General features: G+C 27.0%; 2 protein-coding genes across 2 annotated transcripts; both read left to right on the top strand.

Annotated features, from left to right (window-relative positions):
- Window positions 1-1,869: 1,869 nt before the first annotated feature.
- On the top strand, window positions 1,870-4,789 carry LOC113364123 (ras-related protein Rab-36-like). Its single transcript, XM_026606594.1, has 5 exons — window positions 1,870-2,108; window positions 3,167-3,268; window positions 3,406-3,470; window positions 4,194-4,324; window positions 4,577-4,789. The coding sequence occupies exons 1-5, from the start codon at window positions 1,870-1,872 to the stop codon at window positions 4,787-4,789; spliced, it is 750 nt and encodes a 249-aa protein (XP_026462379.1).
- A 4,941-nt stretch (window positions 4,790-9,730) lies between these two features.
- Window positions 9,731-11,680, top strand: LOC113364122 (leucine-rich repeats and immunoglobulin-like domains protein 1). The gene has a single exon (XM_026606593.1). It carries the CDS (start codon window positions 9,805-9,807, stop codon window positions 11,470-11,472), a length of 1,668 nt encoding a protein of 555 aa, XP_026462378.1. The 5' UTR covers window positions 9,731-9,804; the 3' UTR covers window positions 11,473-11,680.
- The last annotated feature ends 1,504 nt before the right edge of the window (window positions 11,681-13,184 follow it).

Below are 13,184 nucleotides of genomic sequence, written 5' to 3'. Positions count from 1 at the left end.
AGACATTGAGATAGAATCCACTAAGCATCGTATTATTTATTTTCAATCTAGTTTAATATTTTGTCTAAATTTTTTTTCATTTAAATAGCAATTTTTGTATACATCGAAATTCTTTAAATCTCTGCTCTTTACGTAGATTTTATTAAAACAATATATTTTTGTTTCTGAATAGGATATATATATACTTTTCTAGATTTCTTTTACCGATGACCAATGTGGACTTCTGAGTGTCATAGAATTTGGGTTTCCTGTGATTTATGCAAGGGAATATATGCAAGATAATGAGTCTTTCTGAAATTATAAAAATTTTTGCTGTTAAAGAAAAACAAACATTGAATTAGTATTTAAATTTGTATATTACCAAGGTATAAGGTTTGGACTGTTTATTTTAGTGTAGCATGAAAATTTTTGAAGAGACATTTATTCTATACAATGTGGAAAAGAAATTGTAACTAATGCTAGAATTGCTTGAGTCAAGATGAATATATTTGCAGGAGGCATCTATTGGTAAGTTATATGTAATTTATTATATCGAATCGATGTATTCTGTATAATTAGTTAGATTAGATTTTTTTATACTTTGAAATATTTTGAAAATTTACGTTAGCTGTGCAGAAACAAAATATTCAAGCGCGTGGGCGCTGCGTCGCAGTATAAAGGATAATCATTGATACGGAACCCAGAGAAATGTTAACCTTTGTTCTTATTATTAACATATCTATAAAATATTAGATAATTTGATCTGCATTTTTTACTTTTGTTACTGGATCTTGTTATTGAAAACCGTTAGACCTGCCTTTCCAAAAATTATATCAGTTTGTCAATACAAGTAAAATGTTTTTTCCATTATTAAAATCGGACGCTCCGTTGTCTTAAAAACTGTGTCACCGTTTTTGGCACTTTTTGTCCCGTACCTTCGGAACGGCTAGAGCTGCCTTTGCCCAAAACTAATCAGTACATCTCCTTATCAATACAAATCGAATGTTTCATAAATTACTCAAATCGGTTGATAGGTGTTACGGAAATTGTCGACAAAAATGTGTATCTGCACACACACACACGCACAAAGTTTTTCTAAAGTATGCCAAAATGTTCAGAAACCGTTGAAGCGTAAAGATATATAAAAAATTTTATTTTCGATTTTCTTTCGATTACTATCTATTTTTTATGATTTATCGATTTTTTTACGATTACTACTTACGGGAAGTTAACCATATTCAAAAAGTTAAAGTTTTAGCATTTTATAAATTGTCTATATATATATATATATATATATATATATATATATATATATATATATATAACATTATAACAAATACTTCATTGGTATACATATTTTATGTTTACAATACAATTTGTATCCATGGTAATTTTTAAACCGGCAGGTGCGTTGAATTAGGTGTAACGCGAGGGTAAGATAAATAACAAAATACCTTTGTTCAAAGCTCTAGTAAGAAAAAATTAAAATATTAAATACAAAAATAAAATTTTAGGAATATTCATAATAATTTTAATTTACAAATACAAAAATATTTATATAAATTTTTAAGAATAACTAATGCAAGTGAATGATTGCATTAATATTTATTTTAGTTAATAGTGAAGTTATATTATAAAAAATAAAGAAATATTATGTAAAAGAAAGCATATGTGATAAAAATAATAAAAACTAGCAATATCATATAAATCAAATAATTTAAAACAAAAAATATAGTTAGTGAAGACATATTATTAAAATTAGTATAATTATGTGATATAAACTATCAAAAGTGAATGAAATAAAAATAATGAATACTAGCAATATCATTTAAAAATTTAAACCAATTAATTAAATAATTGATTTTAATAATATTAAATCAATCCATTACCATGTCTTATATTAGTTTAAGACAGGAACCGATAATTTCTCGTCGAATAAATTCTATGCCACCTTCTTGTTTTCCACATTTAAGTGCTTTTACTGAAAAACAAAATGATATCGATTTGCGATCGGAATTTTCACCAGAATTGGTACAAATTTGCTCTTCCACAAACTTACCAGAAATACCTTTATGCAAAATTATAGTTTTGGGAGACGTGGCAGTTGGTAAAACCAGTCTGGTTAAAAGGTTAGTAAAAAAATTATTGAAATTGGTAAAGTTTTTTGGAGATTTATTTAACTTTCAATATCCACAATAATATACATTAATCTAAAGCAATAATGCGCACTGCTATTTATATTAACTATTATATTGTAATTGTTGCATCCATATATATTAATTGTCCAGTGTTTGTTATATATATTTTTTAAAAATTTGAATGTAGTTTCTGAAAAAAAATTAAATATCCTTTCTTTTAAGCAAAATAAAATGTTGAATAAAATTATGATATTTACCTATATACAGAAACGGTTAAGCGCACTGCCTTGTGTAGCCAAGATCATGAGTTTAAAACTCCGCTCTGGACAACCTGCATCATGCAGTAGAGATATCAATTTTTACTTGCAAATTTAGTTAAAAAATATGTTTCCAAGTTAAAATAGCTCATTTCGGGCACTTCGATATAAAATAGAAATGGTATTTCCCTCACACTATTTTTCCCTGAATCAAGTTGGATTTGAACTCAGCTAACAAACCTACCCTAGGACGGTACTACCCCATAGCAATATTTACAGATATATTCAATGAGAGCAAGTAGGGGTATCTATAGACTACAGTAGGAATCCTCGAAAATCCAGTAAATGTTTGCTCCTAAAGATGTCTTTAACAAATCCTAAGCTATCAAATAACTCTTCTGCAAAATTTAAAAAGTTTAAAAAAAATCTCGACGGTTTAATACGACGTCTTAATTAAGATATAAAACTTTGCTAGTTCATCAAAAAATGGTTCAATTATAACAATTAATTAAAATTTGGAATATTCGATTGATTTTTTAAAAACTGTTTTGTGTATGTATTAGGGACGTTTTTGTGATAAGTAATGTATAATAATTTTTTTTCGACAAAATTTAATAATCTGCGAACGTTTTTAACTTTATAAGCTGTCTTACGGTAACTTGCTGTACTTATAAATTACTCATAATTTAATATATTGATTTCTTATTGATTCACTTGATTATCTACACATGTTCAGGCAACTTGCCTTGAGGTAAAATACCACATACGACAATTTTTTTTTTCTTATTTCAGATTTTCTGAACACACTTTCAACAATGAATATAAAGCTACAATAGGCGTCGATTTTCAAGTCGCTCGATTCAATGTGTTATCGATACCATTCCATTTGCAAATGTAAGTTAATAAATATTTCAACAAAAAATTAAATATATATATTATAATAATAACTAATAATAATATATAAAATTTTTGATAAAATTATTAATTTATTAATTAATCTATTAATTATTAAATATTAATTTATATTTCAGATGGGACACTGCCGGTCAGGAACGTTTTAAATGTATAGCACAAGCTTATTACAGAAAAGCACATGGTAAATAAAATACAATATTTTTTTGGAGTTGTTAAGGGTCTTTTTTACCCATGTACCTACAATATTATAATACTTTATTAACTAGTGGTGCATGGCATCGTGCCTTAAGGCAAATTGCTGGAACTTCCCGTAACGTAATGTAAATAATCAATAATTGTTTTAAAATAACTGTAAATTTATAAGTGCTATTAAATTGGGCGACGAGCGTATTCTACAAACAACTTTGTGTGTGTTTATAAAAAATTTATTCATTTTTTTTTAATTTTTTAATTAACTTTTTTTGACTATTTAGAAATATTTTCAAAATTTTGGTATTTTTTAGAAGTTCGAATTTTTTCTGGATTTATTTTTAAAAAAACGTATTTTTAAATTTTTTTTGAAGTTTGGAAATTTTTGAAAATATTCGATTTTTTTTTGAAAATTTCGAAAATTTCTCAATTTTTTGTAAACCATTTTTTTTAATTTTTGATATTATTTGACATTTTTCAAAAAATCAAAATACAAAAATACAAAATATAAAAAAATCGACTTTAACAAAAAAGTCTTTTTTTTTCAAAAATATCAAAATTTCTGAAAAATATAATTTTTTCAAAGTTTTGCGAAGTATTTTTTTATAATTTAGTTTTCGGTATATGAAGTTCCAGCAATTTGCCTTAAGGCACGATGTCATGCATCACTAGTTTTTAATACATTATAAATCATCTATCTTTTTTTATTTTGCAGTCATAATGTTGGTTTTCGACATGACCAATTTGGCAACTTTATCTAATTGTGCTGTCTGGTATGAAGAAGCAATGCGATTTAATTATGACGACCCATTGATATTTCTTATCGGAACGAAAATTGATAAAATGGTGAGAGAAGTTTTGCATTGAATCATAGATAATAATAATATAAGATCTTATATATGAAGCCTTATATATTTGCAACCAATAGATAAATCAGATCTGATAATACAATCAGAGGCAGATTTATAATTGATAACTCCATATAATTTATAATTATGTAAATTCTTTATACATTTCTTTTCAATATGTTGTAATTTTCAAACGTTTAATCTAATATAAGAAAAATTCATTATCTTTTAAATTATCTATCTCTTATAGGGTCCAATTGAAATAGAAAAAGCCACCAAATCAGGATTCGTCCTGGCTCGAGATTTGGGAGCAGAATTTTGGACAGTGTCATCCAGTACTGGACAGAGGATAGAAGCTTTGATGAGACGTACTGCTGCAATATCCTTCCAGTATTTAATATTGTCCCAGAAAAAGGTGCCGAAGAAGAAAATTGTTGTGGGATCTGATGTTAAAGGTAAATAAATAAAAATGATGATAGTAAAAGGTATGCCAAGCAAAATTGACTAGGATGGTATTTTTCATGATAAAAAAATAATTTTGATATCACATATCAATATATTCTTAATCTTATTAATAATATTGTTTAATAGCTCAATAATAATATTCTTTATTAACTCAGTAGAAATTTTTGGGATGATTACACTGATTGAATTTGATAATTGCCTATAAGTATCTAATAATAGATTTATAAATAAAATTTCAAAATTAATCCACCTTCGATATTAAAATATCTAAATTTTGTAGTTTATCATGTAGTTTATTATTTTGATACAACTGAATTGACTGAGACCTAATTTGGAAAAAGTATGTATGTGTGAATGTGTGTGTGTGCGTGTATGTGAACAGATTTTTTGCCGTAAATCGACGTTTTCTCGAAAACGGCTGGACCGATTTCAAAAATTTAAAAGCCACTCGATGTAACTCGATGAGGACTGTTTGTCGGTTTTGTGCGACGATCGGCCGAGCCGTTTCTTTGTAATTTGGAGAAAAGTGTTAAACCTTTCGTCCACATTTAAGCTCATACTACCGAACCGATTTTAAAAAATCAAAAACGTTCGAAAGATATTAGTTGGGAATGATACTGATTAGTTTTAGGTGAAACTCTATCGAGCCGTTTTCTTGTAATTAACTGTTAAAAAAAATTAGGCCGATTTTTGTGGAACATTTTTTGGCGATATATATCATGGTTTTACAGAACTTACTGAATTATTACGGCCTTACGACAAGCAGTTTAATTGAAAAATTTATCAAAGTTTGAGAAAATGAGTTTTGACTTTTGTAAAAAATAAAATTAGATGATTTAGTTGGTATAACGATAGTGTATTTGGTCTTGAACATAGTAAACCATAAAGATTTATTAAAATTATTGATTTTTCAAAATTTGCTTTTATAATCACTCATAAATTAATTTATTTTTTATTGATTAAGTCGATTATTCACGCATTTCGGAAACTAACTTGCCTCAAGGCAAAATACCAATACCAACTAGTTTTTCTTTATTGGTTTATTTTTTTGGATATAAAAAATTGTATTTAAACCTGATCGTATTAGATTTAAAAAGTGAATATCAATAAGACTCATAATATTTCGAAGTTCCAGTCTATCATAATATTTCAAAATTTAGCTTTTGCTGGAAAAATTATGTTTTATTTAATAGTTCTGTATTAAGTTCATTTACCATTATATACATATAATTTTCATACAATTATAGGTTCAAAATTATTTTTTGTATTTATTTTTTTAGCTCTATTTAAACCTGATTGTATGAGATCCTCTACAAAATGCCATGGATGTCCTCTGTAAAGGTAAATTGGTTCATTCTGAATTATTATTTATTTATTTATTTATTTATTTATTTATTTTACGCCAATCGGCTATATACAGTTAATTATATATAACAGTAATGTAACATAATAATGTTAAACTATGCTATTTTTACAAACACATACAAACACACATACGGGCACCTATACATACACTCGTACATACATACGTCCGCACATGCACTTATATGTAGACTCAAACGCACTAGTAATGTTAACAAATTCTAATAAGTATGATTTCTTTTGACAATGTTGATAAATGTATTATGTGATGAATTGAAAAAGTTTAGTTTTGAGCACTGTTCATTGACCACCATTGTGTTGTACCATCTGGCAACTTTATGCATAAAAGGATCATAATCCTCTTCGAGCACTGGGACTCGGCTAGGATCTAATACCACTTCAACCACAAAGAGAGCTAGGAGATTTGAAACACAGATAAGGTCTCTTGCTTGCCGACCACTGCTGAAGAAACATTAAAATTTACTATTCTTCGTTTTAATTTTATAATAAACTCATTATATCAAATAGAACAAACAAGTTGTATAGAAGTATCGTCGTTTTGATTTTTATTGTAATAAACCATATATTGAAACTGTGTGAGTTCTCATTAGCGAAGTTTATTTTCTCAATTACAACAATTGCTACTCTGTTCATTGGACCGTTCAATATATAGTTTTTCGTCGTTTTTGAAGTCTGCACAATACGGTTTGTTCTTAATCCTTGTCTCGGGCATATCAAATTAATTTTTTTCTAAAATCTCAGGAGAATCAATCGAGCCATTTACTGTCTTATAAAAAAAAATAAGATTATTATATTAATCTTATTTATAGTCATTTTTATAACACTTCTTATATTATAACAACCAATTAATATTCCCAACTTTCCGTAGAGTAAGTTATAGAAATCGCAAAAGATACAAAAATGAAAATTTTTATATATCTTTACGTTTCAGTGGTTTCTGAACATTTTGGCATGGATGTAGGTATGTGGCATGAAAAAATGGATATAGGTATGTGTATGCGTGTGTATGCGTTCGAATATAAATTAGCGTGGACGATTTTGGGAACACGGTACAACCGATTTGAATGATTCAAAAAACATTCAGTTCCTATTGATTAGTTTTTGGACAAGGCAGGTCTAGCCGTTTCGAAGATACGGGGCAAAATTTTTTTTAAAACTGAGTTCAAAAACATTTTACTTGTATTGATTAAATGAATAACTGATTTTTGGAAAGGCAGGTCTAGCGGTTTCGGAAATCGAGTAAAAAAAGTTGAACAAAATGGCATTTAGCGGACAAAAATGATCATTAGACATATGCACATCAAATTATCAGATGTATAAATTTTGTTTACATTTCTATGGGTTTCATAATATTGTTTGTCCGTTAGACGGCTACGCGGCGCTTACGCGCTTCGATTTGAAAAAAGTTCAAAATTTCCAAAATACTTTATAATATAAAAACAACGTTTTATTAAAAAAGGTCCATTTCTTTCAAAAATTTCCAAATTCTCAAAAATATTTTTTTTAAGTTTCCAAAAATATTTTGATCATTTTTAAAAAGTAACAAATTAATTTTTGGTACGGAAAGTTCAAGCAATTTGCCTTAAGCCACCATGCCATACACCACTAGTTATTTTTAATTCATCTTAAAGATTTGTCAAATACATCTTTTAGCACATATTACATTTATCCCTAATATGTTATATACAACTTATATGTTATTTACGAAAAAATAATATATTTTATACAAATATTGACAATTATATCAACATCTTAGGATTGATGTTAATGCCTTTTTGAAAAAGATTAAATTATTGTTATTAAGTATCAATTTTTTAGTTAAAATACTGCCCTTGCAAAAAGAATGTAATCAGAAGGAAATTGACTGTCGAATTAGATAAAGATTTAAAGTTCAGTTTGTGTTTGTACGCCTTTGTGTTGATATACATTAAAATAAGTTTAAAATACTTGGAACAAAATGCACAAGTAAGTTGAAATTATGCATATTTTTTTAAATTGGTAAAAAAAAATTAACACTGATATTTTTCAAATTTTCAATGAACGAAATTTATAATTATGTAATTTATATGTTTCAGAAACAAAAAGTTATGTCTGAATATTACCAAGTTTTCTTAGCATATTCAATTTAAATTTTATACAAAAGTATATGTAAATAGAGGTTTAGAACAAATTATAAAAATGTTTGTTATTGCTAAATAATCTCAATTTTTTGTTTTCGGCTAAATAATATTTGTAGATAAATACTGTAGTTTTTTAATTTAGTATAATATTTTTAAACTGTATTATTAGCTCGAATTCATATTATTGATAAATATTTTTAACCACCGATATTTTCATTTTTGATGAATCTCTGGTATTAATCTGATTGTAAATAAATATTGCTATTTTACACGTTAGGTCATTAAATCAAAAATATATTAAATTTTAATATTATTCTCTATTTTTAACACAAATTAATTTTATCCAACATTTTTGTTTTTGGTTGCTTTTACAATTTGCCAAATGTTACAATTACAGATTTATTTTTCTATTCCAGCAACTATGAAAAAAAATTGTTATTCCAAAATTGGTCGACTTTTTTCATTTATTTTAGTACATATCATTTGTCATTGATTATTAATTTACAAATAATTATTTGTCTCAATCTTTCAACAAATTATTCAAGGTTTGTCAATTTTTCTAAATATTTAGAAAAATCTTGAATTATCATTATTGATTGGATATACATATTTACCTACAATTTACATCTTATTGGTTGCTCAGTAAATTTTATACTTTTTTCAAATGTAATTCAGGAAAAATATAATCAATAATTATTTAGTTAATACTTCCAAAAAATCTCGTGGTGAAAAAAATTGCTCTTGGTTGGATATTTTTACTGTCTAGATCTTATTTTTTGCCCATCAAATGCTTGCATGTAATTGGTATTCAGATAAACTATAATTTCTTGAAAAAAAAATAAAAATATTTTCTATGTGTATTCAATTGCCTTACTACTTATTATATTTTTTTAGATTTATTAGAACTTGCTAATTTTTTAGGCTTTTCTAGTTCCATTCGAAAGTACATAAAAAATTAGAGAATTTTCGAAAATTATTGCTTCATATAACAATATTAATTAGTCCCATATTTGATAAAAATCTAGGTTTTCATTTATGTTTGAAAGAATTTTGGTATTTTAAATCATTTACGTCACCATGTTCTGATTCATAAGCATTGATTTTTATGAATATTTTTAGGAGCTTTCTTGTCGTGCTGATTTTGTTCCAATTGATTGAAAATATTTCTAATTATTATCAAAATTCTGATGAGATGGAGTTTTATGATTACAATGAAGAACCACAAATTATCCAACCACAAAGACAAATGAGTTGTAGTATCACTCCTATGAGTGAAAAAACTTGTCTTTTTGCAACTAAAAGTAGTATTATACGAAATAACCAATATGGGTATATTAGAGCACTTTACTTTGAACATAGTAGCATACAAGAAATTGAGAATGTTATGTTTGATGGATATAATGTCCATTTTGAAGAATTAGGTCTTGCGAATGTTCAATTAGAAAACATAGAAATTGATGCTTTATCCAAACTGAAACGATTGCAATATTTGTATCTGAACGATAATATTATGCAAAAATTATCACCCGGCATTTTCACAGGACTGGATAGTTTACAATATTTAAATTTGTCGCACAATCAAATATCAGAATCATTGGACAAAAGGAATTTTACCGGAATTGGATCAAATCTAAAAACTCTAGATTTGAGTTTTAATCGTATTAGTTTCATTAGAAAAAATTGTTTTGCTGCATTTTCTCAATTAACTGTATTAAATATATCTCATAATCAAATATCGACACTGCCTTCATTTTCTGCCAATATGTTCTTAGATACCATTGTTTTGTCGTACAATAATATTAATAGAATAGACGATGATACTTTTCCAGTAAAAGTTTCGATATCGTCCATTGATTTATCCAACAACAATTTGTCAGTGCCTTCAATTGGTTCTGTTTTAAATAATTTAAAAAAAATATCAAGTTTAAAATTGGGCAATAATTACATAAATGATATAGGGAAAATTTTAACCCATGTTGAAGTCAACCAGTTGTCAATCGAGAATAATCCAATTGATAGCATAGCTGGAGGTTCATTTTGTTCAGAACTAGTTGTAAGTCATCTTAATCTAAAGATTTTGACAAATATTTCCTTGTGTAACACCGGAACAGTTATCAAAGCATCCCATAATAATTTAGAACAAATGCCTGTATGGACGGATATGCAAGAGGTCAAAGTAGTCGAACTGCAGCATAACAAAATTTCAAAAATTCCTCTAGGAATTTTCAAGGATCTCAAATCTTTAAATGTGTTAAGACTGGATAGGAACAAAATTGAATTTTTAGACACTGGTGTGTTTTCTGGATTGCGTGCGCTACAAAGTTTGAACTTATCTTTCAATGCACTATCCCAGATAGATCACCATATATTATTTGGAATGAAAAATTTAGAAGATCTTTATCTTGGAGGCAATAGGTTAACCACTTTACCGCACGATGACATGTTTAATGTACTTCCTAGTTTGAAAAACTTAGGGCTAAACAGAAATCACTGGTATTGTTTGAAATTGATGAGTATTTTAAAATCTATGCATAACCATCACATTGAAATTGTTCATCATGGAGAAGTGGATTACCATGTTGCAAATTTGGGTGGAATACGTTGTTGGCCAGAAAACAGAACCGATATTTTTGAAGTTAACCCTGCAAATAGTCTAAATGAGACAAAAGAATCAGGCGGGGTTGTTGGTTTGTCTACAATCAACCAATTGACTACTTTGCCAACTACAACAAGAAAAGTTACTTCACTACCAACTACACAAATTACGAGCAGACCAACTTCTCCATCAACAACTACAAAATTAGAGACGACAACTGAATCTTTGGCACAAACTTCAACAAATTTACCATTACCTCAAACCACAATAGTGCATCCTTTGACAACTTTAAGCAACTTCAACAAACCATCTGTGACAATTTTTGAGACTGCAATAAACCGAGTGATGCAAGCTGAAAGATTATACCAAGATGAATCCAGCAAAAAGGCTGATGACAAATTTAGAAAATTAGAATCTGGAATTTATGAAATGAAAAATATATTTGTAATTCTTGTAATTCTTGTAGCATGTGTCTTATGTATACAATTTTATAATTTTTATAGCAAAAACATCAGGAAACGTTCTCATGTAATTTCTATGAACACAAGTCAACAGCCTTTAACGACAGAAATTGCAATGTAATTGTTTGTAATTCTATATAGAAATATTTTATATATTTAATAATTGTATATTGCATAATATAAAAATGACTAGATATTTGAATATTAGTATTGGTTTATGTAAAAGTACGGACCTGGGGTATTGTACAAATATTTTTAGCTCATCATTGGTCCGATAAGGATTTGGCACCACCACGTGGTTTAAGTAACTATTTTACCAAAATATTAAAATAAGAAATTTTATATGCACACAAGACAAATGTGTTTTTTATGTAATTTTATAAAATTTTATTTATACATCGAACTAGTTATAGTTTAATATATAATAATAATAATTTAAAGCTGGTGAATATTAATTTCAATTCAGTTTTAGTGTCTGTCTGTGTGTTTTCATAAAATTATTTGGAAGTGGTAATATATTATTTTAATTTCATGACTAATGGGCACCAGTACAGGTATTTCTAATATTATCATAATTAGTTTGTCCAAGGGAAATTAGATTTTAATTAGACATTTAAATACAATTAAATTGATATATTTAATTACATTAATATACAAACTTGGTAGGATCCTAACCTAAAAATATTTTTCATTGTGTATTTATTACTTATATCAGTTTAAGATTTAATGTCATATGAGCATCATTATTTTTATTATTATTATTATATAATTTTAAACACTATTGTGGTTTAATTTTCCATTATTTTGTATTAAATTATTTGTAAACTAAGACAAAATCATAGTTTTATTTTATTTGAAATAAAATATTTTTATTTTTTATACATTGTATAATTGACTTTCTGGCATACATTTTTAAACGAAGTATGAATATATTAATTAAAAATATATAATCTGAGCATCCAGGTTTTAAACAAGTTTCCTAATTTTAATTTTAATTAAAATTGAACAATGTTGGCATAATGTGTTATACTTAAATAATAAATTTGGTAGGATTTTTATTGTATAATATATAAAAATTTATATATTATGCAAGATTAAAAATCAAATTATACAAAGTGCAATAACCGGTAAGTTAAAGTAATGGGCCAAAAATCGAAAATGAAATTTTCTGCATATCTTCATGTTTTAGAGGTTTCTGAACAATTTGGCATACCTCAGAAAAATGGATGTGTGTGTGTGTGTTTTGTGTGTCCGCATTTTTTCTTTCACGTTTTCGAGCGCACGGATCAACCAATTTGAATAGTTCAAAAAACATTCGATTCCTATTGATAGGAAGATGTTCTGATTAGTTTTTAGCAAAGACAGGCCCAGCCGTTACGGAGATACGGAGTGAAGAGTGTAGAAAATAGAAATCGAGTTTTTGAGAGAACGAAGTGTCCGATTTGAATGATCTAAAAAACATTCAATTTGTAATGATTGGGAGAGGACGTGATTGGTTTTTGGCAAAGGCAGGTCCAGCGGTTTTGGAGGTACAGAGCTAAATGTGCAAAAAATGACAGTTTTTGAGAGAACTAAGCGTCCGATTTGAATAATTCAAAGAACATTCTGCTTGTTTTAACAAAATAATTGCTTTTGGAAACAAAAATATTTGTTTAAATTTTTTTTGTATATCGAAAATAATTCATATTTTAATTGTAATTCTGACTAAAGATTTAATATACTTTAAACAAATAATTTCAACTTTGCAATTTAGTTTATTTAATTCTTATAAATATTAGACAATGTTACAGTATTTATTTGTAATAATCTATTTGAATACATTTAATATTCCTC

The sequence above is a fragment of the Ctenocephalides felis genome, unplaced genomic scaffold (genome assembly GCF_003426905.1).
Source record: "Ctenocephalides felis isolate EL2017-DRISC unplaced genomic scaffold, ASM342690v1 CF-g0.4_SCAFFOLD_00845, whole genome shotgun sequence".
NCBI lineage: Eukaryota > Metazoa > Arthropoda > Insecta > Siphonaptera > Pulicidae > Ctenocephalides > Ctenocephalides felis.
Note: the sequence above shows the minus strand (reverse complement) of the source record. Positions and strands in the feature narration are given on the sequence as shown.

What these genes read in the sequence shown, in the direction of transcription:
- LOC113364123 (XM_026606594.1), top strand. Translation starts at nt 1,870, where the DNA reads ATGTCTTATATTAGTTTAAGACAGGAACCGATAATTTCTCGTCGAATA. An exon ending in TTATTACAGAAAAGCACATG is followed by an intron (nt 3,471 to 4,193) that starts GTAAATAAAATA and finishes TTTATTTTGCAG; the next exon opens with TCATAATGTTGGTTTTCGAC. An exon ending in GAACGAAAATTGATAAAATG is followed by an intron (nt 4,325 to 4,576) that starts GTGAGAGAAGTT and finishes TATCTCTTATAG; the next exon opens with GGTCCAATTGAAATAGAAAA.
- LOC113364122 (XM_026606593.1), top strand. Translation starts at nt 9,805, where the DNA reads ATGCAAAAATTATCACCCGGCATTTTCACAGGACTGGATAGTTTACAA.